This window comes from Neomonachus schauinslandi, chromosome 8 (assembly GCF_002201575.2).
Source record: "Neomonachus schauinslandi chromosome 8, ASM220157v2, whole genome shotgun sequence".
NCBI lineage: Eukaryota > Metazoa > Chordata > Mammalia > Carnivora > Phocidae > Neomonachus > Neomonachus schauinslandi.
In genome coordinates, this window is record NC_058410.1 from 122,614,659 (window position 1) to 122,642,139 (window position 27,481).

Here is a 27,481-nt window from a genome sequence, read left to right on the forward strand (position 1 = left end):
TTCAAGGTGATGGAAATGTTTTAAACTTAGAGTGTGGTGATGGTTCTATAACTCTGTCTACATACTAAAACTCACTGAATTACTTAAAATGGGTGAGCTTTATGGTATGTAAATTATCTCTCAATAAAGCCGTTAAGAAAAAAGCAATACTTAGTAACGCATGTCCTTGTCCTGTGAAAGAAATGGATGTAATTTCAAGAAAATTTGAGGGAGGGAACTACAGATCACAGTTTCATTCATTATTTCTTAGGCTTCTAACCATCCCCATTAGTCACATGGGTTTAGTGAGATGAACTCAATGCCAATGTGAGTCAACTCTTGTCAGAGCTTTTAAGCATTACGTCCCTTGACTGGTGCTGGGGTCATGAAGCCCTTGTCACGTACTCTATAGGTAGTTTTATCCAAACCCAATTCACTTAAATAAATTTATAATATGGCTTAGCTGGTCTCCTGAAAACAAAGATGATATCTAACTTCTCCATTGTTATTTCCCCCTTCCTTGTCTGTAAAATGGGGATAACTGTCTGACTTCACAGCATTATTGAGATCATTAAGAGAGGTGATGGATGTAGGCACAATGCCTGCCACAGAGCAAATAAAGGTTTAGCTCATGTGATTCCTTCCTACACGTCTACAGCCTGGATGCCCACCAAACATGGTTTGCCCTGTTCCGATACTTTAGAAAAGATCCTTCATTTTTTTTTTTTTAGCTTGTAGAAATCTAAATCTAAATCTCTCCCTCCCAAATGGTTGCTAACATCAGTAAGTAAAAATTATTTTTAGGAACTGTAGGGCAAACATGGTCTTTAGAAGCAGACACCCCGGTCTTGAATATAGGCTTGCCACTTACACACTGCAAGATCTTGGGAAAGACTAAAGTTGTTCAAACGAGCCTTGAGTTTTCTCTGGAAGGGCCAGTTAATGCCGACCGAATGGGGTTGCTATCAGGTATGGATATGTGCAGGTGATTTAGTAAGATTTAGTTAACAAATGTTATGATCATTGGAGTTTTAGTGTGAGCTGGCTTCCCCCAGAGCAGAATCCCCTCAGAGATGACATACAAAACCACACTCCAAAATCTGTTAATGCAGAGGTGGCATCTTAAGTGGGCAGAGACAGTGGCTCTCAAGGTTGTCCATGTCCTCCTCCTCAGAACCTGTGAATATGTTACCTTTCATGGAAGAAAGGGGCTCTGCAGATGCAATTACGGTTAAAGACCTTGAGACCAGGTGATGATTCAGGTGGATCCAATCTAAGCACATGGAGAGCCTCTTCAGGCTGCAGGGAGGAGAGATGGCGGCATGAGCAGACCCGACTGTCACTGCTGGCTTTGAGGCTAGGAAAGGGGCCATGAGCCAAGGAATGTGGGCAGTCGTTGGAAGCTGGAAAAAGCGAGGAAATACAACCCTGCCTGCACCTTGATTTTAGCCTCGTGAGAACTACAGAACTGTAAGTTAATTAATTTAAGCCACCAAGTGTGTGGTGATTCGTCACAGTAGTCATAGGGAAATAACACAGGGTCTCAACAGGAAACAGATGCCCCACTCAAAAAGAGTGATTTGGGAAGATTTTAGTAAAGGAATTATTTGCAAAAGGCTGGGCAGGCTGTGAGAGAAACCTTGGGGTCGGCAATGGAAGGGGGAAGGATGGTCCTGGAACCCAGAGAGAGAGAGGCGTGGTGTGGAGGGGCCCGGAACGGAAGGCAGCCAGCCCCTGGCAGCCCTTCAGAGACCCAGCTGGGGACAGAAACGTCCCCCCTTACTCTCATCTCTCTCTCTTAGACCTCCAGCTGGTGTTCCCTCCCCATGGCCAGCCTCAGCCTAGAGCTAGAGGGCAAGGGGTCCTCTGGTGCAGCCTCGAAAGGCCAGGGCCCAGGGCCAGCTGGAGAGGGTGCAGAGGGCTCCTGAAGGGAGAAGAGTACAATGTCCAGCAACAGAACCAATAATAGAGGGAAGGGAGCTCATCTAGCAAGAGCACGGACGGGGCTGCTCCCTCGTAAATGTCTAAGCTAACACGTTATAGGATAGTACATACTGTAGATCCCCAAATAAGATTGGGTGGAACACGGTAACCTTTTAAGGAAAAAAGTGTCCTGGGGCCCCTGGCTGGCTCAGCCAGTAGAGCATGTGACTGTCAATCTCAGGGTCGTGAGTCTGAGCCCCACGTTGGGTGTAGAGATTCATTTTAAAAAATTAAGTAAAATAAAAAAGGGTCTTACTGAAGTTTCAACATGTGCTGACTTCAGTCTTAGAAAGCTTAACCGATAACCTGACCAACTTCCCCATGAGGCCATGAAACGGGTGCTGACAGCTGTGAAGTCTGGAGTTCCTTCTAAATGTGCTTATTTCCCTTTGGGCATGGCTCGAACAGGGAGTAAACGGCCAAAAATAAATGAATAAATAAAGGGTGGAAAACACCAAACTTTCAAACTGGAACTGCAGTCCACTCAAGATGTTCAAAAACCACAGGCACAGAGCGGCCGGCCCTGCCTCTCCGGGCACCCCCTGCCAGCTCACCACGAGCAAAAGTGACTGCAGAGGTGTGCCTTGGCAACATCATCAGGCTCGGGTTACTTACGAGGAAGACTACCAAACTCCTCTGCCTTTTGTCCCCAGGCCTGGTGTGTGAGCCGGGGTGCCAAACAGCAGACACGTGCAAGAAGTAAGAAATCACGGGCAACCCCCTGGGGTCCCTCCCCTCCTCGGGAGCTTTGTACTATCACTTAGCTGTCGCTCAATAAACCTTGCTTTGCTGCCCACCAAAAAAAAAAAAAAAAATTAAATTAAAAAAAAAAGTAAAAAATCACCAAAAAAAAAAAAAACAAACTTCTAAACAATTTAAGCCATTATAGACTGATCTATTCATAGAAGTCCATATTAACTTTCCCGATGATACCACTAAATAAGGACACCCAAACCTCGGTCAAGTCTGTATTTTTTAGAAAGACATGGATTCTATTAGTATATCTTCCTAACCTATTTCAGTGCAGAATACTGGGAAACAAAAGTCCTCGTGGTTAAAATATTGGGATTAGACTATGTTTCAGATTAGTAGAGTTTGCTCTGAAAACCTATAAACTCAAGGACTGGGTTAAAAAATACCCTACACTCCCCCCACTTCCCCACTTCACCCCCGATCCCCTGCCAAAAAAAAAAAAAAAAACCCAAAAAACCCCTCCAGGGGTCCCTGGAATAGGTTTTCAGAGGTCACCGGCAGCTTTTGTTACTGCTCCCAGGGAATGTGTCCTTAAGAAGCATTTACAAATGATGATTAAGCAAATTCTGAACACACAGGAAATCACTTACTTGTGAATGCAAAGCAACTCCCAAATAGATGTTTGCTTTTAGAAAGAAATTTCCAGAACTTGAGAGTGGTTTCAGAACCCCTTTTGGCCCCATGGCCTCCCTCCAGGCTCTTGCTGGAGTGCCTCAACCCGCTTTGTCAACTAACCAGGGAACAGGGGGCAACGCAGAGCAAAGCCACAGATGTAAGGAGTCTGCTCCACAGCACTCTTGGCCCTTATGACGTCATTGGGTCCAAGATGTCCTTATTCGCAAAAAGTTCCTTTAAAGATAAAAGAACGTCAAGGTGGGAGAGGGGGGACGGCTACCCCACACCTTTCTCCCTGAGCAGCCCCGTTACTGGAAATCCCCGTCAACATCGGGAGCTTGCCTCCCTGCTCAGATGTGTGCTCCCTGCGGGCCCTCGTGAACACACGGGGCTGTCACACACTCGTGAAGAGGCGGGCTCTGGAGCCACTGGGCTTCAGTTCAAATCTGGGCTCTCCAACTTAAAAGCTGAGTGAACTTGGGGATTTTACGTAGACTTCTGTGCTTCTGTTTTTCCACTGTAAACAGATAATAAATAGTACCTACCGACCAGGGGTGCTGTGAGGATGGGATATTTTAATGTGTGGAAACGTTTAGCACGGTGCCTGGCAACAATAATCAATCAGTAAGTGGTAGCTGCTAATATTGTGCTATCATCATTACTGTTAACTATGATTCTCTTCACTACCCCTCTCCATCTTCCTAACCTTATCACTTTATCAGCAACCACACACTTTGCTCCAGGCACTGAGAACTCCTTACCCACCCAAGTAAAGCATATTCATTCTCACCTCTGGCCACCACCCTCTCTCTGCTTGCGGTGCCCATCCGTTACCCAAATGCTGTTCACTTTCCAAGGTCCAGCTCCCCACGGGCCCTGCAGAGGCGTCTCCTGGCCAAGCCAACTATAGGACTGTGCCTCTCTGAAATCTGTGTGTGTTTTGAGGTGCCCATCGGCACAGCCCTACCCATTCAGTGCATGTGGGTAGTCTCTAGCTTCTCCTCTCCCCATCTTTCGATGCATCTTGTGTATCTACCTCCTCAGAGCCCAGCCCACAGAGCCTTGAACCTCTGCCCTCAAGCTCTTCCCAACCAAACAATAAACATCAGGAGCAGATGGGGCTGTGGGTCGCATGCAGGTGTTGCTAGATTCTAGCAGCTGGAGAATTGCAATGAATTTAAATTCTCCTTTCAAAAGGGCCGGTTATATGCACCGGCCAGTCCTCTTAGTTCTGAATTCTCCAGGTGACGGCTTCGGCCCTCTGGGCCAACACCCACACCAGGGCAGAGAAAAGACTCGCTAACAGTGATCTAACACGGACCACTCTTCTTTAGCCAGCAAAGGCTTGCTGTGGCTTCCAAAGGTTCGTGCAGCGGGCACATTGGTACTCACCAGTCAGCAATGCATCCAGTTATTAGGTAGCCAAAGATTAATCCAACCAGTAAGGAGAACTTAGCGATATGGACCTTCCAGGAATTATCACACACAAGATCCCACTAGAGAGGGGCAAATAGAAAATAAGTCAGAGAGAAACACATACAGAGGCCAGTTGTAGTTCATCATAAGGGTAATACAATCACTACGGTAAGGATCAGGACCCCATTCATAGCACCAAGTCACACACACCATGAAGACCTTCCTTCAGTGGGTCTGAAAAGCCAACAACGAGAAACAGAATTTGCCCACAAAAGGCTGTGTAACATTTTAGTCCGGGACAGATAAACGTCTGCAAGGAGCACCCCAGGAAACGTGGGGGCGTGTGTTCTTCTGCCCCAGCTACCACAGGGACCGTGACGGAGGAGGCCGGGCTGTCCTCATGGCCAGCACCCACAGAGCTGTCGCTCGCCCGGAGGAGGGAAGACCCTGCCAACTTGCTGCACAGGGGATCGTGACACGAGGCAATTAAAAGCAACTTCTGTGTTTCCATGCCCAAGCCCTCCCCCCACACTTTGTAAGTAGTCTTAAAAACAGAGTTAACAATTAATGTTGAAGTATCAACTAACAAAGCATTCTTTTTTCTTTTTCTCTTGTAAATGTCCCTTAGGTTTCCTCTGACTCCCTTCTAAAGCTACCCGCTCCACCTGGAGGGAAAGCCAATCGATTTGTGAATACAACATTTAGACTCTTTTAACAATTGTTTTATTATTTAATAAAAAGATAAAACAAGTCTCTAAGTTTGTGTCGTCCTTTTGCAGAAGCAGGAGAAGAGCCACGTTTGTTCCCTGGAAGTGATATGCATCCAAGTGGAAGACCTATGAGGACATGGCGCTCAAATCCAAAAAGAGCTCACATCCGGGCTTCGGGAGCATACCGGCAGGGTCTCGGCTGGTGACACCATGAAGACTGCAGCCCCCCACCCCACATCAGCCCATCGGATGCCCTCCTTCGGGTACGAAGAAGTTGCTAAAGAACATCAGGTCAGTGGAGATGGAGAGATGCACCACGAGGTAGGGGAGGTGGAAATGTCAGAAGTTCTGGAAGCAGAAGCAGGATTTGTTGGGGTGAAACCTGATCTTAGCTTTGTCTTACTCAATACACCCCCTGCCCCCTTGTCTGTCCATCTTGAGACCCAAGTATAATGCAGGGGATCCTTACAGGGCATTGTAAGCTCTGGTCCTGCCCTCCATTTCCAAACTTCTGGTAAGCCGGACGGCACCTGCACCCTCCCCTCCCCTCCCCACCCGGGAGACCTTAGCTGTGGGTCTTGACTTCAGCAGGCTTTGGGAAAAGCCACGCTTCTGCACCAGCCACGGTACAGGGAAGCACCTGGCCTGGACAAAGCCGGAAGGCAGCCGCCTGTCACACTGTTCCCTGGACTCCTTGGAACACACATTTGCTCACTGATGCCCCCAAGGCATGTTTGACTTTCCAGATTCCAGAGACCTGGGGAGAGTAACTTAACTCCTCTACCCATCTGCTTCCAGAGTGATGTCCAATGCCAGGCTCAGGAAGAAAGGGAGGCACAGACCGCACAGGGCCTTGTCAACAGTGGATGATTTGGGCGTGGTTCTTGTCAAGATTTACTCATGTGTTTGGGGAGTGGGGCGCTGCTGGTTGCACAGAATCATAATTCAGATACAGGAGTTCTTCAGAGGGTGAACCTTCTCCTGTGTCTACTCCAGTGGTCCTCAAAATGTGCTCCAGCAGTGAGCAGCCCCGGCATCACCCGGGAAGATGCTGGAATTACAAATTCTTGGGCCCCACTCCAGACCCGCTGAGTGAGAACTCCCAGAGTGAAGCACAGGAATGCAGTCTGCAAGCCTTCCAGGTGATTCTGACGCCCGCTCAAGTCTGAGAACCAGTGGGCAGCCCTGTCCTGCCATTTCCCTGTCATTCTGAAGACGATGAATGAGCGTTGCAGTCCTGGGCTGGGGTTCAACCCACTCACCATGAGCAGGATGCAGCCAAACGCTGCAGGAAACATGCACAACAGTCCCGTTATTTTGTACTTCGAAGGCAGGATTGTCAGACCAGATTGTCAGTGGGCAAACCAACATTCACCTATATATTGTTTCTAGGAGTAAATATATTTTTAATAAAAAAAAAAAAAAAAAAAAAAACCTTTCAAGGTGCAACCCAGCTTCAGAAATGCAGGTCTTGCTTTCTCATGGGAGTTAGAGCATCATAACTGACTGCGTGTGTCTACGCTGGTTCCCCTGCTAGGTGTATATATTCTGAAGCCGTTTCAGGATCGCTTTCTCTCCTCTCTGCCCAGCACAGGACCCCGCCCACAAAGTCATCAGTTCCAAGAATAAGAGCTCCATCTCTAAGCACGCCTGGCTAATCTGAAGAAGAGGTGCTTACAACACCAACACCTGGAATCATTAATATCCCAATCACGTCACGCGGTCCTGCGCCCAGCCTGACACATTCTTGGCAGGAGAGGGACCTGATCCCCCGGCTGCTGCTGAGGAGGAGGTAACCCGCTGCTGGCTCGGGGTCAGAGAATCACTCGCTCAGGTCTCCACCCAGACTTCCACTGATGAGTTTATTTGAGGTTAAGTGATGCAAAAGAGCACATTATGCTTAGATTAGATGGCCAGGAGACAAAAGAGATTTTAATAAAAGCATTCAGGGAGATGGAGGGAAACTCTGATACTGTGGCTCACATGAGCAATGACCATACCCGACCTCGGGCAGCCACAACTCAGTTTACTTGCTACCTAATGAGACATCCCGTGGTCACCTCGACACACAACTTCTATCAATTAACAATGCTGGAGTGGAAAAAGATAAAAAACAGATGAGAGAGCCAGAACTGCTCCCACGGCCAGCGAGGAAAGGAAACGTGGCCCTAGGTGTCCGCAAGCACTGCTATTTTCAGCCTGGGGGAGGGGGCCGGGGGCCCAGGACAGGGCTGCCAGCTGGTGCCTCCACAGTGTCTCACTGTGGCACAAGAACAGACAACGTCTCTGAGTCAACAAGCAAACCAACTCTAGGCTTCCCATGATAAGGTTCCTCATGCCTGGGGATCTGTCTGTAACACCCCCCTGGGGCACATTCCAGAAGCTGGGGAGGGTGAGACTGGGGGAATCCACCACGGCGGCATCCCTCTGTTGGACTTCGACTTCTCCTATTGAAAACATGAACTGGGAAGACAAAGTATGTTCAGACACAGTAATAGCTCCAAAAGAATTTCAGAAGTATGAGGAAGCTTTGAGATCACCCTTGCTCTTGAAATTTGTTCGCACCACTCTTGATAAGATAGAACCATTGGTCATTTTGCTAAGCAAGGACCAGGAGACTTTTAAAAATCTAAAACGTACAATGGGCTTTTTCTGGCCTTACGCTTGCCTCTCCATCCTTTGCACACCATCAAATCAACCACCAAATCCAGAGGATCCGGCCTTTCCGACACACCGTGCCTCTGCCCCCGCACTCCAGCTTCACTCCGGGCAACCTGACTTACATGGACGTGGTAGGGAAGCCCTCATCATCCCGGTGCAGTGCATGTTCCCACAGTGGGAGCTGGAAGGCTAAAACCAAACCACTTCCGGACTCCCTTCCAGCTAAGGTTTCGGATGTGATTTAGGTTCTGCCAATCAGCTGCACACCCCAAAATAACTTCCAGTGCACAACCTAGATCTAAGTTTTGGGATGGCTTGAATTAGGAAGTGTGTGCGGCGAGGGATACGTGGGACACCCACTTTGCTGTTCAGATCTGCCAGTGCTTAGTCTGGAGGTGGCTCAGCTGTCATCCTGAGCCAGCGGTTGGACAGTGACCTCCTGACTCCCTGGCCTCCTCACTGTGACACGATCCCCCAGGGCACGCTAGTTCTAGGGAGTCGTTCTGGGATACCTTCTGGAGGCCCAGCCTACAGCTGCTCCTGCAATTCAGTGAATACTGTTTCCCTGTATTCACTCCCGATCTTCTTAAATACACCTAGAGTAGTTTCTGTTATCTGCACGTTGAGCCCTAGTTCCTGACTCAACCTCCTTGGGATGGAGTTTGCAGGGTGAGAACAGGATGTAGACCATGCCGCCATCCTCTCTTCCCGAACTAATACCAGTGTCTCCATGTATTAATGCCGGCCTCCCTCAAATCCATTCCCTACAGAACAATGAAAACAATCCTCTAATTAAGCATGTTAACACTTCATCAGCAGTTTAACACAAACATAAAAGCGTTGAAGTCATGGCCCCATTTCATAATCTTAGTAAGCTTGCTCTCTTTGCCATTGTTCCAAGACCAGCGACATTCTTTGGTGATGCCACAGGACACTTGCCAGCCATCACTAAACAGTGAGACAGACGACCCTAAAACCTGGTCTCAATTTTAGCTGCACATTTTTTTTTTTAAAAAAAAAAAAAAAAAAAAGGCAAAGGTTATGGAAAATCTGGCAGACTATTTTTCTACCTGTATGTTCTAAGGACAAGCTGAAAGAAAAGAAATAAAATCACATTATTTTCAAAGGAATGATCTAACTGCTTGACGTACCAGAGTAGAAAAATACTCATCAAGGAAACTAATGAAATTTCTAAAGAAGATGCAAAATAAAGGGGACATAAGGAAAACAATCTTATTTTCAGTAATAATAAATCCTGTGATAAAGTAAATGTAAAAGAAGAACATATTGGAAGAAAACAGATCACTTGTCCAATTTTGAAGTGGGAGATGAAATCCCTAAAGATAAAAACTAACCTTACCTTTCCTTACCTAAAGAAAAAACTGATAGATTTCATAATCTAGTAAGAGTTTAACTCTTACTACTTAATTACTATTCATTTAAATTATTAAGTTATGTAAATTATTGCTTAAATGATTTATTTAACTTATTATTTGAAACTTCCATGCATTAGGGGCGCCTGGGTGGCTCAGTCAGTTAAGTGTCTGACTCTTGATTTTGGCTCAGGTCATGATCTCAGGGCCTTGAGATTGAGTCCCAAGTCAGGTTCCACACTGGGCATGGAGGCTGCCTAAGAGTCTCTCTCTCTCTCCCTCCTGACCCTCCCCCCAGCTCACACATGCTCTCTCTCTCTCTCTTAAAAAACAAAACAAAAAAACCCAAAAAAACTTCCATGCACTAAAAATACCATAAACAAAATTATAAAGATCTACATTTGTTAAATATATTGTAGGGAATCAGAATATGCCACTCCAAAATATGCCACTTTGGCATAAGGCTTCTTTTGAGCTGAAGGCAAATGAGAACCAACATCAACAGAAAGAAGCCTTCTCAGGAGCGTCTCTTATCTGACTGAAAAGCAGAAACTTCTGAGAAATGAGGACTGCCATAAATCCCCTCTCCTGGGGAAGGTTTATGGCCATGAAGAAGGTGGAAAGTCTACACAGAGATGGGTCTGCAAACAAAACTTACTAAAATAACCCTTACTTCCATTAGTTTCCCCACATATTCATCTTCCCACATTTGTCCACCCCCAAAGCCCCCCACCCCACTGAAAGAGCCACTTGGGAAATACTCAATCCTACTAATGAACATCAAAGCACAGTATTTTGTTTTCAAAAAAAAAAAAAAAATTTTTTTTTTTTTCCTAATTTCCCAAAGATGTAGGAGAAACACAGAGGTACAGACCTATACTAGGACTGTAAACTAGACACCGTGTTTTTGGAAGGCAATTTAACAATACACATCACATTACTTCAAACACTGTACACTCTCTATCCCAGCAATTCCCTTTTTTGGAACATTCTCCCAAGGAAATTATCAGAGATGCCCACAGAGGTCCCAGTACAATGATGTTCACTGGTTGTTAACTTATAAGAATAAAAAGTGGGAACTTGACTAAATGTTTAGTGATACTATGCAGCCATTAAAAGTTTTGCTTTTGATATACACAATGAAATATTACCCAACTATGAAAAAAAAGAGATCTTGCCATTTGTGCCAGCTTAGAGGGACCTGGAGGATCTCATACCAAGTGAAATAAGTCAAAGAAAAATACTATATAATTTCACTTATATGTGGAATCTAAATATAAAACAGATGAATGAACAAACACACACAGAAACAGACTCATAAATACAGAGAACAAACTGGTGGTTGCCAGAGGGGACAGGGGTGGGGGATGGGTGAAATAAGTGAAGTGGATTAAGAGGTACAAACTTCCAGGTAGAAAATAAATAAGTCACGTGAATGAAAAGTATGGCATAACGAAAACAGCCAAAAATATTGTGATAATGGTGTATGATGACAGATGGTAACTGCACTTAGAGTGATGAGCACTGAGTAATGTACAGACTTGCTGTATCACAGTGTTGTACTCCTGAAACATAACACTGTACATCAACTACCACTCCAATTAAAACAAAAGTTCCTTTGGAAACTAATGATTAAGAAAAAACGCTCATGATGAGAAAACCTCAGAGTTAAAAAAAAAAAAAAAAAACAACAGTGACTAGAAGAGATATTTATGTATATAGGAGAGATGATTAGAAGGTATTCCAAACTATTTAAATTGATTATTTCTGGAGGGTTGAATTAAAACTGAGTTTTATTTTTATTTATTTATTTTTACAGAGAGATTTTTTAAAAAATTAATTAATTTAACAGAGAGAGAGAGGAGGCAGAGGGAGAGGGAGAGAGAGCATCTCAAGCAGACTCCCTGCTGGGCATGGAGCCTGACTTGGGGCTCGATTTCAGGACCCTGAGATCATGACCTGAGCCAAAAGCAAGAGTTGGCCGCTTACCCAACTGAGCTACCCAGGAACCCCAAGACTGAGTTTTATTTTTGATTTTTTATTTTTCTTGACTTTTTCAAACTTTCTACAATTAATCTATGAACCTTATAATGAGAGAAAAAACATAGGTAAATATACACGCCCACGGTGGCAGGTGGAACGAGTGGTGGTAAGGGTAAGACAAAATCATTAACAATTAAAAATAACACCCAAAAAACCTTGCCACCTTTTCAAGGATATGCATTTTAACACAATCTAAAAACTTAAGCCTGGAGGAAGCTTGTTTGGAACCTCACTTGAAAGAAAACAGATCTTCAGAGCCTGAAGTTTACTTATGTTAATGTTCATTGACTAAAGCAAAAAAAACCCCACGTATCTTAGGAATTTAGGAATGGGGGGGGGAATTTTCCCCAAGTCTCATCTCTTGTAGTGGAGATACCCCTTTGAGCTCGCTCTGTTAGAAACCACATGTTTTCACCTATCCTTCTGCAAGACCTCTGTTCTAAACCTGAGGACAGTCAACTGAGATAAAAGGAAACATTCTGCTCAGCACTACAAAGGGGATAATGCCACTTAAATTTTTTTTTTTTTTTTTTTTGCCACTTAAAATTTCAGAAGCTTAAACAAACCTCCTGAGTTGTAGGAATTTAGAGAAATATAGGGTCAGCATTCTTCTGTCACCTTCTCCCCCCCCACCCCCGCCCCTACCACCAAAGTGGCATTTCAGCAGCCTCTCATGAACTCCTGTTTTCTATACCATGGATTGGCCATCTCCACATTTCTTAAATGGAAACAACAGAAATGTACAAGAACACACACACGTCCACACCGGCAAGATTAGTCCCAGATGGACAAGAGAAACACGCCACATGGGCTAGACTGAAGAAGCACATTTAGCTACATTTAGGCAGCCTATGATCCTACCTTGTGTGTTTAAGTATTTTTTTTTTATCTAGCAGTACGTGGATTTTTTTTTCCCTAAAAAACTCCATCAAAATTCAAGATATATTGCATGTTTTGAAAACCCCAAAGTGCTCTCTGCTTTTTGCCTCTAAGCTCATCCTCCAATTTTAGGAGATTCACTGTCAACAGTAGCCAACACAACTGCCAATTAAGGTTGGCATCCTTCCAAGCTTCCTTAAATGACATAATGAACACCCTTGCCAGGTACTCTGGGAGATTTTTTTTTTTTAGTTTTGTTTCTCTGTTTTTCATTAATTGCCACTCAAATTGCTCTTCAACATTCTTTTTTTCTGAACTTAGCGCCAAGAAACCAAACGTGGCCTGTTGAGGGAAACAGTGGCACCAAAAATCTATCGCAAGCCCCTTCATGCTAGAGGTAGGACACACTTTGCCTAGAAATCCCTCACTCCCCGTCATTTGCAGGAAACCCAATCCCAAACCACAGCATTGAAGTTGGTTACACTTCTTAAACTTCGCATGGTCCCATCTCTGACTAATGTAGTAATTTCAGATTCATTCTAACCCTCATGCGGTGATCTCGGTCTTTGTTTCTTTGTTTTTCCCAATGACAACGGTGACTGTGGGCTGCCCTTCTGCTGTCACCTTCCCTGGAAGAGAGCCAGAAGGTATGTGCATCAGCTGTTGATACTGGGGGTTTCCCCGGTTCTTCCTGAATTCTACCATTTTTAAAGGGCTAGAAATAGAAAACCTCTGCCAAAAAGGATTTTAAAAGGAAACAGAAAAATAACCACCTGAACAGGCCCTTAGTAGGTGATGTAGGATCATCTACAGAAGACACTCATTTTTCTCCTTGACTTTTTCTTAAAGGAAATAGAGATAATGTATTATTCGAAGAGGAGGTTTACATTATTGAATATTCTTATTCATTTGGTATAATGCCCTCTATGGCATTTGGGAAAACTGAATATATATCTCACAAGGCAGCAGAGATTATAAACAAGTAATACCCTTCTATCAACCAAAACCTTGGAGTCTTTCCAAATTCTGCAATGCATATTTTACTAATGGCCCTCACCAACTACCTCTAAAAAGGGAAATTAAGAGTAAGCCCTATAAATTAAAGAGGCCTGTTGCAAAACCAGAAAGAAAGAAAAACTCCCACAGATCTAAGCATTAAATAGGAGGAATTATTAATGTCCTTCTAGTACACTAATATATACTAAGTAACTGGAAGATTTTTAACTTGGAAAATTAAAAAGTGGCTTCATACGTGACTAGAGGATATCTTTTAGTAGGATATAATGTATGAGCAAAACTGGACTATACATTAACATTTAAAATAGCTCCACTAATTCTGGAAGGAGCCAAGCATGGAAAACTTTTGACAGTAGGACCAGGGAACCTTTGGGATGAGAAGAATTTGATGACTCAGGTGATCAATCACGGAAGAATTCAGAGGCAGAAGGAAAATCATCTTTCACTTGCTGCAAACAAATGCCTCAATCCCTTCCCACTGGCTGGCAGGCTATGATCTGACTTAACACAGGCCTGTTAATTCCCTTTATGACCCAAGTTGACCCTCACCTCCCATTCACATGCCTGCCCCACCTGCTTGCCAACCCTTGCCATGATCCAGCCATGCCAAAGTCCCCTCCAGCTCCCAAAAAGCCTCATGCTCTTTGCCCGAATTGCTCTTCTACACCTGCCCCACAATATTCACATACACCCCAATTTTTCTGGCTCAATGCCTATTCAAAGGATCAGACTCATTTCAACCCAAATTATTTAACATTGTATATCACCTGTGGGTCATAGTATGCTGACTTTCTGTACTGCTTGCTTTTTCTTCGTTCAATGAGCATATATTACCTTTGTAAACATACAAGTGAAGAGGGAAAGGGATATGAAATTACAAAGATTCAAATGAACACTTTTCCATATCTCTATCAAGGTTAATAATCTCAACTGAGGGAGTTTCTTCTTCCTACATTGGATCAGGTGCCCCTCCTCTGTACTCCTATGGCATCCTTTATCATGATAAACACCCAGACTATGTATCACGATATATTGTAATTGCCTATTGTTTACAAGTTTTTCTTCCCTGGCTCAGGGGTCAGCAAACTACAGCCTGTCGGCCCAATATGGCCCTCCCACCTGTTTTGTAAATAAAGTTTTATTGGAACACAGCCACATTCATTCATTCACATATTGTCTTTGGCTGCTTAAGCACTACCACTGCTTATGTAGAGTTGAGTAGTTACAACAGAGACCATATGGCCTGCAAAGAAAATATTTATTATTTGGTCCTTCACAGTTAAAGCTCGCAAACCCCCGAACTAGACTGTGAGTCCCTGGAAGAAAGAGACCGTGTCTTATCTCTATAACCCTAGTCCCCAAGCTAATGTCCGGAAGGGAGGAGGTACAAAGGTACATACTCATGCTGGAGCTCCCACTCCCAGAAGTCAAAATGTTCTTTGTGTTTGCTTGTGTTCACTGTGCCATGCCCCACCTAATCCTTTTTTTCTCTGGGATTATTTCTTCAAATATAATTTAATTTAAATAATTAATACATAATTATTATACAAAATTTATACAGGCAATATAGTTTTAATGTTTCCCTCACCTTTCCACTATTTGCAATTTTCCTCCAGGGAAAGATCATTCTAGTTTTATTATAAAAACCAATAGAATACTGGGTATATGAGAAATTTGTTTAAAACAATGAATAATTCTCTTAATAGAGCAAATCTATTATATAAATTCGGCACTGTTTTTTTTTTTTTTTAAAGATTTATTTATTTGACAGAGAGAGACAGCGAGAGAGGGAACACAAGCAGGGGGAGTGGGAGAGGGAGAAGCTGGCTTCCTGCCAAGCAGGGAGCCAGACGTGGGGCTCGATCCCAGGACCCTGGGATCCCAACCTGAGCCGAAGGCAGATGCTTAACAACTGAGCTACCCACGCGCCCTAGCACTGTTTTTTTTTTTTTTTTTTAAGATTTTATTTATTTGTCAGAGACAGAGAGAGAGCACAAGCAGGGGGAGCGGCAGACAGAGGGAGAAGCAGACTCCCCGCTGAGCACGGAGCCCAACTCGGGACTCGATCCCAGGACCCTGGGATCATGACCTGAGCCGAAGGCAGCCGCTTAACCGACTGAGCCACCCAGGCGCCCTCGGCACTGTTCTAAGAAGAAAGGAACTGACATTTATTAATTACCTACCATCGTCTAGCACTCTGTGGGCTGCTCTGACGAGCCCCTCTCATTCAGGCATCAAGATGATCCTACAACACGGGTATTATTATCAGTGTGCCCATTTTACAGACGAAGAAACCGAGGCCAAGAGAGGTAAAGCAACTGGTCGAAGGTCAAAGGGCTCTTCAATAGGAGATTATAAATCCCTGTCTGGTAAAAATCCCTATTCTTTCCCCCCGTAAACTCAGAGAAACAGCTCTGGTTCATGCAAATAAAAACAATTCCGTGGTGTATATTACATTGCCATGGGTTATATGGCATTTGTCTTGCTGGGGCTGTAACACTTCCCGTACACGGAAGAACAGTATTGTAGTGGAAGTAGGACAGGCTTTGGTGTTATTTTGTCGTCACGGTGACTAAAAGAAAATAACCTGTCAAGAGCCTGTGAATAGCAGGTGCTTCGTAAATGGCCGCGGTTAAAAATAAGAATATCCCGGTATCTTTATTTTTCATAGAAAATGTCAGCACCAAAATGCTGGGGAAAGCCAAGGTCAACATTCTAACTGAGACCAAATCTTGGGCTTCCTGTCAAATAGTCATCTTCTTTATACTATATGAATCCAAGTAGTCGAGAAGCTAACCCAGCCCTTCTCCTGTTTCGAAACTGCTCTCACTATCTTGAAAGGACATGAATATTTGGTGAAAAGGTCTCTTCAAACAAGGATGTTTTTCCTTCCTCTGACTCAGACTGGAAGGCAGGACACCTGTGAGTCGTTAACGATCACCTTTTCCAGGAAGACAGCCAACGCCGGCCTCCCAAAAACAGGGCTCGGAGCCCTGGTGCTATACCTGGCCCTCACCCCGTCCCTGCTTACTGAACCCAACAAACGGTCTAAGGAGAGCAGAGCACAACTTTTTGAATTTTTACCAACCTGACTTTTGTCTTCACTGCACTTGGGCTGAGCTGTAGTTTACCATTATCTCTGAGGAAGAGCATCAGTGGATAAACAAGAGCCTGGAGGAGGGTTGACACTTAACAACCCAACAGGAGGGCTGAGCCCGGGCCCCGAATGGGACTGTCAGGAGCTGGCCTCAGGTTGAGAGCACAGATCCCAAGTCACGGGCACGCGAGTTTAGATTCTAGTTCTGCCCTCTGAGATTCGTGTGACCCTGGGTTAAGTTATTTCGCCTCCTGGGGCCTGAGTTGCAACATCTGTGATATGGGAGTCACAAAACCTATCATGTCGCTTTCTTAGGGGTCAAAATCATATAAAGAATGTGTCTAGTGTACTAACTAGCACAAGGTGATTATCACTTATTAATTTTGTCTGTCATTTCAGCAGCTCCTTGGGGGCTTCTGTCTGTTGGTAAGTAACATCTGGATGTGGGAGGAATAAACCTACTTTCAAAAAGGCTTTTGATATTTAAAGCTGCCTTATTCATGGAGGCTTACCCCTAAGGGATCCGAAAGAAGGGGTATTTTTACCAGTTGTGCATCCTGTCTGCCTGGCCAGCACCAGCACAGGGAGTGGGAGAGGCCAGGAGAGAAGCTGCCCCGGTTTGGGGCGGGGGGGGCGCCCAGCTGTATTCCCAGCCGGGGAGGGACCGCCAGGAGAACGGGCACAGGTCGGCACAGGGGTTCTGTGTGCTCGCCAAGTCTTCCGCCAGACCCCAGGATGCAATGCCCTTCACTTTGACCTCTTAGGCAGCGTACGGGAACAGCAACAGAGCACCGGGTCCCAGACTCCACAATCATTTATTAGATAGACTATTTCTCTGACCAAAAAGGAGAAAAAGTAGCAGACGACACTATTCTACCCAAAACAGTGTTTACAATTTTTTTTTTTCCTTGAACTATTAATCTCCTAAAGACACTGGGCCGAACTGGCAAGGTGACAGCAAAATGTGACTGTGCAGTTTGTCTCCTCGGCTGCCCAGAGCTTGGCGGGGAGCACGAATGTGCAGATACAGCCCAGGGGGGACGGGGAGAAGCAGGGGGGCGGCCCTACCTGGGGCGGGGAGGAGAGGGCCCCTCACCTTCCACTGTGGGTGCCTCTGACATCCTGGGCCCAAGTTCACTGGCAGACAGTTCTCCAAGACCCCGCCTTGAACAAACTTCCAAACCATCCTTCAGTCCAAGCCAAAATCATCTCCCAGAGGGTACTGCCTCCTACCGGGAATCAATTCTCCTGAGGACAGATCACAGGAGCCCGCACGGGCCTGGCCAGATGTGTGGGAGAGGGCAACGGCGAATGTGCTAGCCAGTCTGAACCTCAGCAAGAGGAGAAAGGGCAACAGGGACCCTTTCATGCCAAAGTAGCTGCAAAGTGGTCACACCGTGGTCCCCAGGCAGTCTCCCAGTGGCCCTCCAATGTAGCTTTGCGGGATGTCCTCAGCCCCCTTCAGGCTGCAGTGTGGTCAGAATTACACAAGATTGAAGGCTGGCGATGGGCCTGGGATGGCTCGCTCCAGAGGTCACCCTTCTGCTGCTAGTGGACTAGAATGACAGGGACCTAGGAACTTGTCACGAGAAGCCCCTTCTGGTGAACACAATAAGCAGCTGTTCTGCTCCTGGTGACCCTCCGAAAGCCGGGGTCTTTCTGCCATAGCGCTAACTTAGGTAGTCTCCATTCTTCCTCTCTAAGGCAAATAGGAAGCAAAAGATGAGATAAAGTGAATGGTCCCTGAATGAAAGCTTGCCCCTGGATTGTGCTCCCGTGGATAGCTGCACTTTTAAAACACATTCATCTCTGGGTCAGCAGCTGAAGCATCTTCTCGAGGGAGCATGTCTGTAGGGGCACCAGTAGGTGTGCATTTCAGAAAGGGAATCGACGGTCAAATAATGTATGGTGACATCCCATTAAACAAAGTGAAGCCAGGGTCTCATTTGCAGGATTTCCCAGAGCCTTGACGCTATTAACATGCATCATGCATTCTGAAGAGGGGGGATCTGCATGTGGCCCTTCCCAAACTTATTTGACTTTGGAAACCTCCCTCCCCTTGAGAGGGTATATTTTTGGATTGCGGAATATGAGAGATGTTGCCATGTATATCTGGTGTGCCCTTCAGGACCTACTGTCTGATCACAATGCAAATTACAACACATGACAATTCTGGGATTTTAAGGCCGGAGTCAAACAGTCCTGTCAGCCCTGGCAATCCACATGAGGGGAGGTGGGGTGCTAGCCATGTGAATCCAAGGACACTGAAAGTAAGCCTGGGCATTAAGGAGGGCACGTGATGGAATGAGCACTGGGTGTTGTATGCAACTGATGAATCATGGGACTCTACCTCGGAAACTAATAATATATTGTATGTTAATTAATTGAATTTAAATAAAAAAGAAGAAAAAAAAGAAAGTAAGCATAGGGATTTTTTTTTTCTACTTTCAGTCAGAGAAAATAAAAATGATAACTGTTTTCCTCTGTCTTTGCAAGAGATTACAAAGGCTAATTGGTAACAGATGGACAAGCATTAAATACTCCTAGGAAATGATACGCAAAAGGTCAACTGCAACAAAAGGCAATCAGCCGTGTACAATTCAGCCTCCTGGACACACAAGGCAACTGCCCCGCTCGACCCTGCTCCTGTTGCAGGAGGCCACTCCGTCATCAGCCCACGTCCAGTGGCACTTGCGTCCTCCGGACGAAACTGCAGCCCCTCTCTCATTCTTTAAAAAGCAGCCTATAGGCCCCAGAGAAGCAGAATTTCAGTTGGGCAAGATGAAAAAGTCCTGGAGAAGCCTGGTGGTGACAGCTGCACAATAATGTGAACAATGCCACTGAACTATATGCTTAAGAACGGTTAAAATGGTACATTTTACTTTATGTATATTTTACCGCAACTTTAAAAAAAGCGTTTTTTGGGTTTTTTTTTTAGTGTATCTTCAAGTCTTACCTTGAACCATTCAATTGTATTTCAGTCCTACCAACGACAAAGCCAAGATTTGGAACGGGGGAAATGGGCTCGTCTGGGTTCCATGTCACTTAAACACAGATGGCATTATCACTTCGAAGAGAACCCCAAATTACAACATTAGCAGAAAGTACTGGTGCAACCACTTCTTGTGTATTCTCAGTCCCAGGGAGTATAATCTCAAGAGAATCTGCAAGGTCCAGACCCTTGTGGGGTCGGGGCGGGGCATGGGCAGAGGGAGAAGCAGCCTCCCTGCTGAGCAGAGGGTCTGACCCGGGGCTGGATCCCAGGACCCTGAGCCACCGGAGTGACTATACCTCGCAGCGAGACAGCCTTTGTCCTCAAACTTGCCCGTGAGTGGAAGAGTGGAAAAGAAAATCCCTCTCCAAAAAAGGAAGAGTGACCGCAAATTCCTATGTCATATGGCCACCCGCACCCTTCAACCTTTGCTTTCAACCTCACACGACGTTCAAGGCAGGCTACCCCAAGCTCTCGGGTCCCGCCCTCGCCTAAGTAGGTTTTCCTTCTCCTTTCGGATCTCTGTCCCACAGCCAGCAGCCCGTCCAGGCCCACTAGGAGCTCATCCTCGGGGTCAGAGGATGGCACAGCTTCAGTATTTAATGACTCTTTATTACTCACCTACTGAGTGCCACACCCCAGGGAAATAACACGGCAGAAAGCGCTGTCCCTGCTCTCAAGGGCTTAGAGTCTAAGAGCGGAAAATGGCCAGGAATTACAAAGACAACTCTGAGAAATGAAGAGCCGTGATGGCAGATGTCCTTCAGGTGCTGGGACAGTGCATCAGAGGGTCTGTTTTCCATTTTCCATCACGACTTCCTGGTGTGAGCTGTCCCATCCTTGCTCAGGCATGGGGCTCTGGGTGAGAGAGTAAGCTGCACTGGGAGATAGGAGGGGGAAGCGTGGGGCAGGAGGGGGAGCCACGCCGGGGCCAGACCCGGAGGCAGAGACGAAGGGGGTGGCGAGCAAGGGGGCAGGTCCTGCAGGGGCCTTGTGCACCAGGTTACAGATTTTAAATGGAATTAGAATGTTAACCGAAAGCAAACCTTCTCTTAGCCTTTGCTACTGTTGTTAGAAATACCCTGATTAAGGATCTCAGCCTTTGGGAGGAAGACAACCAAATCCCTGACCCTGGCTCTTCACGGGACGCGGTGGGGTAGCAAAGCCTCTCGAAACAGCCTACCTGTGGGTGGGCGTGAGGGTTGCAGGCTGTTGACCAGTCATTGCTTAACAGCTTTAGAGACGTGGATGAGCCCGAAAAGGAGGAGGATTAACCCCACCGTGGTATGAACTCCTTTCATGTCTTAGCTGAGGTAGCTGCACAATGTTTTAGAGAGTAGGAACAGAGAGGGAAATTCTGAGAACCAGAACATTTAAGGAGACCTAGGACATGTACCTAAATGAAGAGCAGCAGACTAGCCTGGGGACGAGGTGGGGCTAAAGGAAGAGGGTTTCTCAAAGTGAGAGCGTGGAGTAGTCCCAGGTATCCGTGGCTCAGTCATTTGCCAGGGCTGATCTCAAGGACGCACGGTGCCTTTCCATACTTCCGGTCTGAAAGGTCTAAAGGATGGCTGGAACAGTGCCGCAAGCCGTACGATGCACCAGCAGAGCTGACTGCATGGCCGCCCTCCCAACTCCAGTGGGAGCTCCTTGCAGAAGAGGACTCAAAGCACACACTCTGCTGAGAGGGAGTTTATGCATCGGCCATTTCATTTGATGCCCACAAAGCCTCCTGCACAAAGTGTCATCCCCACCTTGACAGTTCAGTTCCCAGAGGCTAAGGAACCCCGAGTGCTTCACAGAGGTGAAGATGTAGCACTGGGATCTAGACCCGGGTCTTCTGCACTGAGCCCCACGCTGGCCTCCCCGCCCCGGGCCCGCCTCTCCGCACAGCACCTGCACACAGGATGCCCCAGGCTCTGCTGCACGCACACTGACCCCCTCACAGCCACTCCGTGTTGGGGAGAGAGCTGGCTGGGAGCCCATGACAAAAGCCCATGTTTAAAACCATTTTTTAAAAAATGTCTTTTTCCCAATTATGGGACTGCTTTTACAAAACCTAAAGGGACCAAGCTTCTTTGCCCCGGTGCAAAAATGCTGTTCAAAGCACTAAATACCCAAATGGAGGGAGAACCTTCTGCTTGGGCTCAAGTCACTTCAACAGCCGTCAGGATAAATGTGCCAGCATGCTGACATGCCGGTGGTCTCCAACCTCTAAACTGTTATTCACTAAAAGTGCATCACTGGTTGCTTAACCTGCTTTAAAAAAAAATGCAGTTCATCGCGGGATGACACATATGCACAAGCACAAACATGCTTCTTGACAAAATGCTGACTGATTCGCAAACACAGAGAAATGTAAAATCCCTGTGAAAAACACATCTTCGTATGTTTAAAAATGGTGGGAAATGTCTGCCTACATTTCATGGCTTCCTTTAAGGTTTCCAGACAGGAGGTGACAGATTGGGGGGGCTGACTCTCCTTCTCTCATTCTCTCAGCCCTGTTGAGAAATACCCCGCTAACTCCCTCTTTAATCTTACAATGAAGGAATAAACAGGATTCTGTAGGGCAGGCTCCATCAGAAAAGAATTCCCCTTGGCCCAGGCCCCTACAAACTGGGCCCTTGGCACCATTTGCATTCAGCTGTGGGCTGGGTGACAGATGCACCCTGTGCTCTGTTTGGGGTTTGCTCCAAAGATTCTTTAACCTGTGAGCTATCTGTCCTCACAAGGCTTACCTGGGTCGTTTTTTTTTTTTTTTTTTTTTTTGAGAGAGAGCATAGTGGGGTCAGAGGTGGGGCACGGGCAGAGGGAGAAGCAGCCTCCCCGCTGAGCAGAGAGTCTGACATGGGCCTCGATCCCAGGACCCTGAGACCATGACCCGAGCTGAAGGCAGATGCTTACCCGACTGAGCCACCCAGGCACCCCACCCGGGACTTCTTAAAGAGAGGAAGGAGAAGGAAGCTCTCAGCGAGGTCCCAGCAGCAGGCGGGAGCTACAAAACAGGCAGGAAGTCCTGGCTGCTCACAGGGGCTCTGTGTCACAGGACATGGGATCAAACTACAGTTGACTCTTGAACAATGCAGGGGTTAGGGGTGCTGACCGCTCCCCCCACACCCGTGCGGTCAAAAATCCACATCTCACTTCGGTAGGGAAACAGTATCGAGATTCCCACCCCATAGAGATGGTAGCCCCCCTCCCCACAGGTACCCTGTCACTCTAGCTCCTACCCTTTAAAAGAAAAGACAGAGAAGGAAACTTACCTAGATTATAAACAAGTCAAGATTTCTCACTAGCTGCTCTCATTCTGTCAATCAACTTCCAAACTTTAGAGCTAAAAGGGAGTAAAGACCAGAAAGGATGTACAAAATTCAGCTTATAACGTTCACGGCCCTCTATGTGGCATAGCCCCAAACAGGAAGCAACGCACGGGCCCATCAACAGGTGACGAGAGAAACAAAACGTGGTGCGCACACGCAGAGGGACACCACGTGGCAACGGAAGGGAGCGACTGCGGGTTTACGCCGGAACCCAGACGGATCCCAGAGACGGTGCTGGGGGACGCAGCAGACACAAAAGCCTCCGTGCTGTGTGATTCCATGTCTGTGACGTTCTGCACCAGGCAGAGCTGAGCTTTGCTGCTGGAAATGAAAACAGCAGCTGCCTATGGGGGCGAGCTGATGGGATGGGCGTGAGGGTATCGAACGGGGTGAAGGCAGTGTTCGAGATCTTCATTTAGATGGTGGCTACTGGGTGGAATGGGAGTTGAAACCCACTAAACTATACACTTAAAATCTCTGCCTTTTACCGACATGTTAATGATACCTCCATTTTCAAAAAATCTGCCCTTAATGGTTTTAAATGGGTCCCCAAAGACGAGACAGAAATGCCCAACCGATTGGGGCTTCGCAGCTCCTTCCTCTGCTAGTTCTCGGGAGGCAGGCAGCAAAGGGGCAGGGGCTCACGGGGCACCGACCACCATTCGCTGACAGAGCATCTCAAATAGCTAGATTAAGGGCAAGGAGGGAAGGCATCTGTGTGTACTTTCCCTTCTGCCTAAGCAGATCTCTTGGCCGAGCACTCAGAACAGAGAGCGAACAACTCACACAGTTGCTATTTCGAGGCCTGAGCTTCTTAACAAATGTGGTTATGGGTTGTCTGTCCAACAGTTCAAGACGAGAGCGTTATTGTAACTGTATCAAAGGCCAGCAAAACAGGAGCCCTACCCTGGTTTACAAAGTCCTCCCTAGAAACACGGGTGGGGCTAGCAGCACGCTGGGAAGGAGCTACGGCCATGCCCACCTGCAGAAGCCTGAGGCTCACCCACGCAGTGGTGCCCCAGCAGGAACTGGAACGCAGACCCTCCGGGGCGCAAACCCCGCCCCTGCCACTTTGCTCAGCTGGGTCCGTGTAGCCACGTTCTTTTAGCCTCTCTGAACACCAAGTTCCGTCTGAGTAAGCCGGAGCCAGGCCCACTTCTCAGGAGGGTGGTTGTCAGGACTCAGAGGTGACACGTGTGGGACACTGAGCCCAGTAATCCTGCCGCAGCCTCCTGGTCCTCTTCCTTCCCTTCCTGCCGCCCCCCGTGACATGCCCCACAGGCCCTCCCATCCTGTTCTCAGCCACCTCTTCTTTCTACCTGCCCCCTTCGGTCACCACCTGGATTCCAACAGTAGATAACATAGATGGAAAGCCGTCTTCCTGCAAAACCGACGTGAAAGACAAAATCACTGTGTTCCGGCGATTCGAACCTTCCTCCTCCTCCCTGAAAGGACTCTGTTGTGGGTTGCATTGTGTCTCCCTAACACATTCTGGTGAAGTCCTCCTGGTGCCACAGAACCTGACCTCATTTGGAGACAGGGTCTTCACAGAGGTAATCAAGTTAAAGTGACATCGTTAAAGTGGGCCCCAGCTCAGTGTGAGCTGAGTGACCTCCCCTGAGGTCCCTAGGAAAAGTGGGCAATTTGGACACAGAGACACAGACATTGGGAGGATGATGTGAAGACAGGAGACACAGGGAGAAGGCCACATGAAGGTGGGAGATTGGAGCCAGGCGTTTACGAGCCAAGAACACCAAAGATTATAGCAACCACCAGAAGCCAGGAGAGGCCTAGAACAGACTGTCCCCCCAGCCCTTGGAAGGGACCCACCCCACCGACACCTTGATTTCAGACCCCCTGGATGCTTCGTGGCCCGCCACCTGCCTTCGTCTGCCTCGCCAGCGAGTCTGGTCTCTCTCCCTTCCCCAGCACACCTGGCCAGGGGCTTAGCACCATCCCCTCATCTCCTCCAGCACAGCCAGCTTTGTCTTCTGAAAATGTGACACTGGGCGGATGGAGAGAGCGTAGATGCTGGAGCTGGGGTGACGCACTGGAGGGTGCTGACTGCACCAATCGTAATAGCGTGTCCCTGGCCAGGTTTCTTTGCATCTCCACCTCAGTTTCCTCACCTGGCAGATGTTGGTAACAGGGCTGCTTCGCTGGCTTATTGCAAGGGTGAAGAGAGAGGCCTGCTCAAAGCAGCCAGTATGCGGTGGGGATAGGAAGGGCACCCGGGAAGGTCATGCTGCCGTGACCTTGCTCAAAATCCTTCAATACCCTCCATCACCTGCCACAGTCCAGATTCCTCGGCAGAGAGCAATGGGCTGTGCTGGCCATTTACAACGCCTCTTCTCGCCAATTCCATTCTTTGCAGAACCCAGCTGTGCAGGTACCCTCCTCCCATATGACTCAGGGTCAGGAGGCCCATCCCTACAGCACACATGGCATCTCCTGGTGAGTGGTGTTGGTCCAGGGGCAGGTATGCGGTGAGGTGGGGTCCACTAGAGAGGAGGATTCACCCACCATGCTCAAGGAGAAGGTGGCTATTTCCTTTTCTCCAAGTCACAAGGGGGCAGGGGGCAGCAAATGACCCGCTGTCGTGGGAAGCCACCTTGCGTTTGTTACGGGCTGATTGTATCCCCTCAAAATACATCTGTTGAAGTCCTAGCCTCCGGGTCCTCAGAACGTGACTGTATTTGGAGAAAGGGTTTGTACAGAGGTTTAAGTTAAAATGAGGTCACTGACCAGCGTCCTTATAAGAAGAGATAAGGACACAGGCATGTGCAGAGGACAGACCATGGGAGGACACAGGGAGAAGACAGCCAGCCACCTGCAAGCTGAAGAAAGAGGCCTCAGAAGGAACCAACCTGCCAACACCTTGATCTTGGACTTCCAGCTTCCAGAACCATGAAGAATAAATTCTGTCGTTTAAGCCACCCAATCTGTGGCACAGACTAATAATATAGCATTAGAATGAACCAATGCTGAGAAGGCCTAGAAGCACGCAGGGGAGCCTATCCTCTCTCTGGACTTCCAGAAACATCACAGGTATTTCTGTATATATTTTTAAGCCCGTTTGATCTGAGGTTTTCTGCGATGTGCAGCACCCTGATGAACTCCAAGCTTTCAAATCCTTTCCAACACTGCACGTTCTCCCCTCCTAACTGAAAACAAGTGCTTTCCCCCCTCCTTCCAAGGACTTACATTCTGATTATTCCCCACTCCTACCTGCTCTTCCTCTTCACCATTCTTTGGCTCCCTGCTTCCCTCTGCCCGTCTCTGCCCCCGGGACCACCATTCTCCAAGGCCCACCTCATGGGCTCCTTCTCCCCTGCAGCTCCAGCACAGTGCCTGAATACGACACAGTACTCTGGACTTCTCCCGTGGGCTATATTTCCTGCATATGCTTTTAACTATCTGAGACTAGACCACTATCTTTACTAGATCGATTTGAACAGATGACTGAAGAAAGACTGCTGTGTGTCACTGCCTCCCAGACTAAAAGAGAAAATGCCTTCTGCAGACTTAAAAACCTATTTTCAATATGGTAAACTATGAGTCTTTAAATTCCCTGGTAATCTTCTGCCTGTTCAAGGTCATTTCAGTTTCCCCAAAAATTGCTTTTGGAGATGAGATTCATAATCGAGGTCACAGTTTTCCTTTTCACCACCCCTCCTGTTAGTCACTTATCTGAGACTCTGTCAAAAAAGAATTAGAACTATAAATGGGGAAGAATCCGATGGCAGGTGAGAAATTAATTAAAGAGAGACACCACTGCTTATACTTAAACCACAATTCAATTCAATTCAAACCGGTATCAGGAGATACACAAAACCAAAAATAAAAGAAAAACGAAACCCGAAACACCCTGATAGCCTAGACAATACCCATATTTGAAAAGCTGTTTCTTATGGGACTTCCCAGAAAAACTTCCCAATAAAACTTTTATTGAAATAATAAAAACCCTACCTTGGAACACAGAAGATTGGATGACTCACCAAGCAATATGGCTCCAGAAACAAGGAGGCCCCTATGAAGAAACATCACCTTCCTGCATTTCACTACCTCTCACTGGATGACCTCTAGTTGAGACATCTTTATTTACTACTTGGAAGTTCCTTCTGAGAGCCAGAACAGACCCTCTGGCCAGCTCCAGGACACACAGCTCTCTGACCATCTGTGGCCCTTGACAGTTCTTTATTTTATTTTATTTTAAAGATTTTATTTATTTTTTGACAGAGACTGAGACAGCGAGAGAGGGAACACAAGCAGGGGGAGTGGGAGAGGGAGAGCGAGAAGCAGGCTTCCCGCAGAGCAGGGAGCCCAATGTGGGGCTCGATCCCAGGACCCTGGGATCATGACCTGAGCCGAAGGTAGACGCTTAACGACTAAGCCACCCAGGCGCCCCTGATAGTTCTTTATTAGGGATACCAAGAATACCAAGCACAAACTCCCAAAAAGTAATACGAATGAGTGGAACAGACAGATGATGCCATGAACATCTAAGGAAGAAAAGATCTCTCTGGGGAGGGTGCTGAGGCTGCCTGGGGCCTGGACCTCCCTGCGGCGGGGAGGCTGGCTTAGGTTAACGAAGGGGGCACGTCCCCAGCAGCCCCAGCTAACACCGCACACGCTTACTTTCA

General features: G+C 47.0%; 1 protein-coding gene across 1 annotated transcript in view; it reads right to left on the minus strand.

The window, feature by feature from the left end:
* SLC22A23 (solute carrier family 22 member 23) overlaps positions 1-27,481 on the minus strand; it is a 179,700-nt gene that overhangs the window by 135,982 nt on the left and 16,237 nt on the right. The window contains exon 3 of the mRNA XM_021697195.2: positions 4,723-4,826. Coding sequence (XP_021552870.2) covers positions 4,723-4,826 — 104 coding nt within the window. The remainder of the gene's footprint in view (positions 1-4,722; positions 4,827-27,481) is intronic.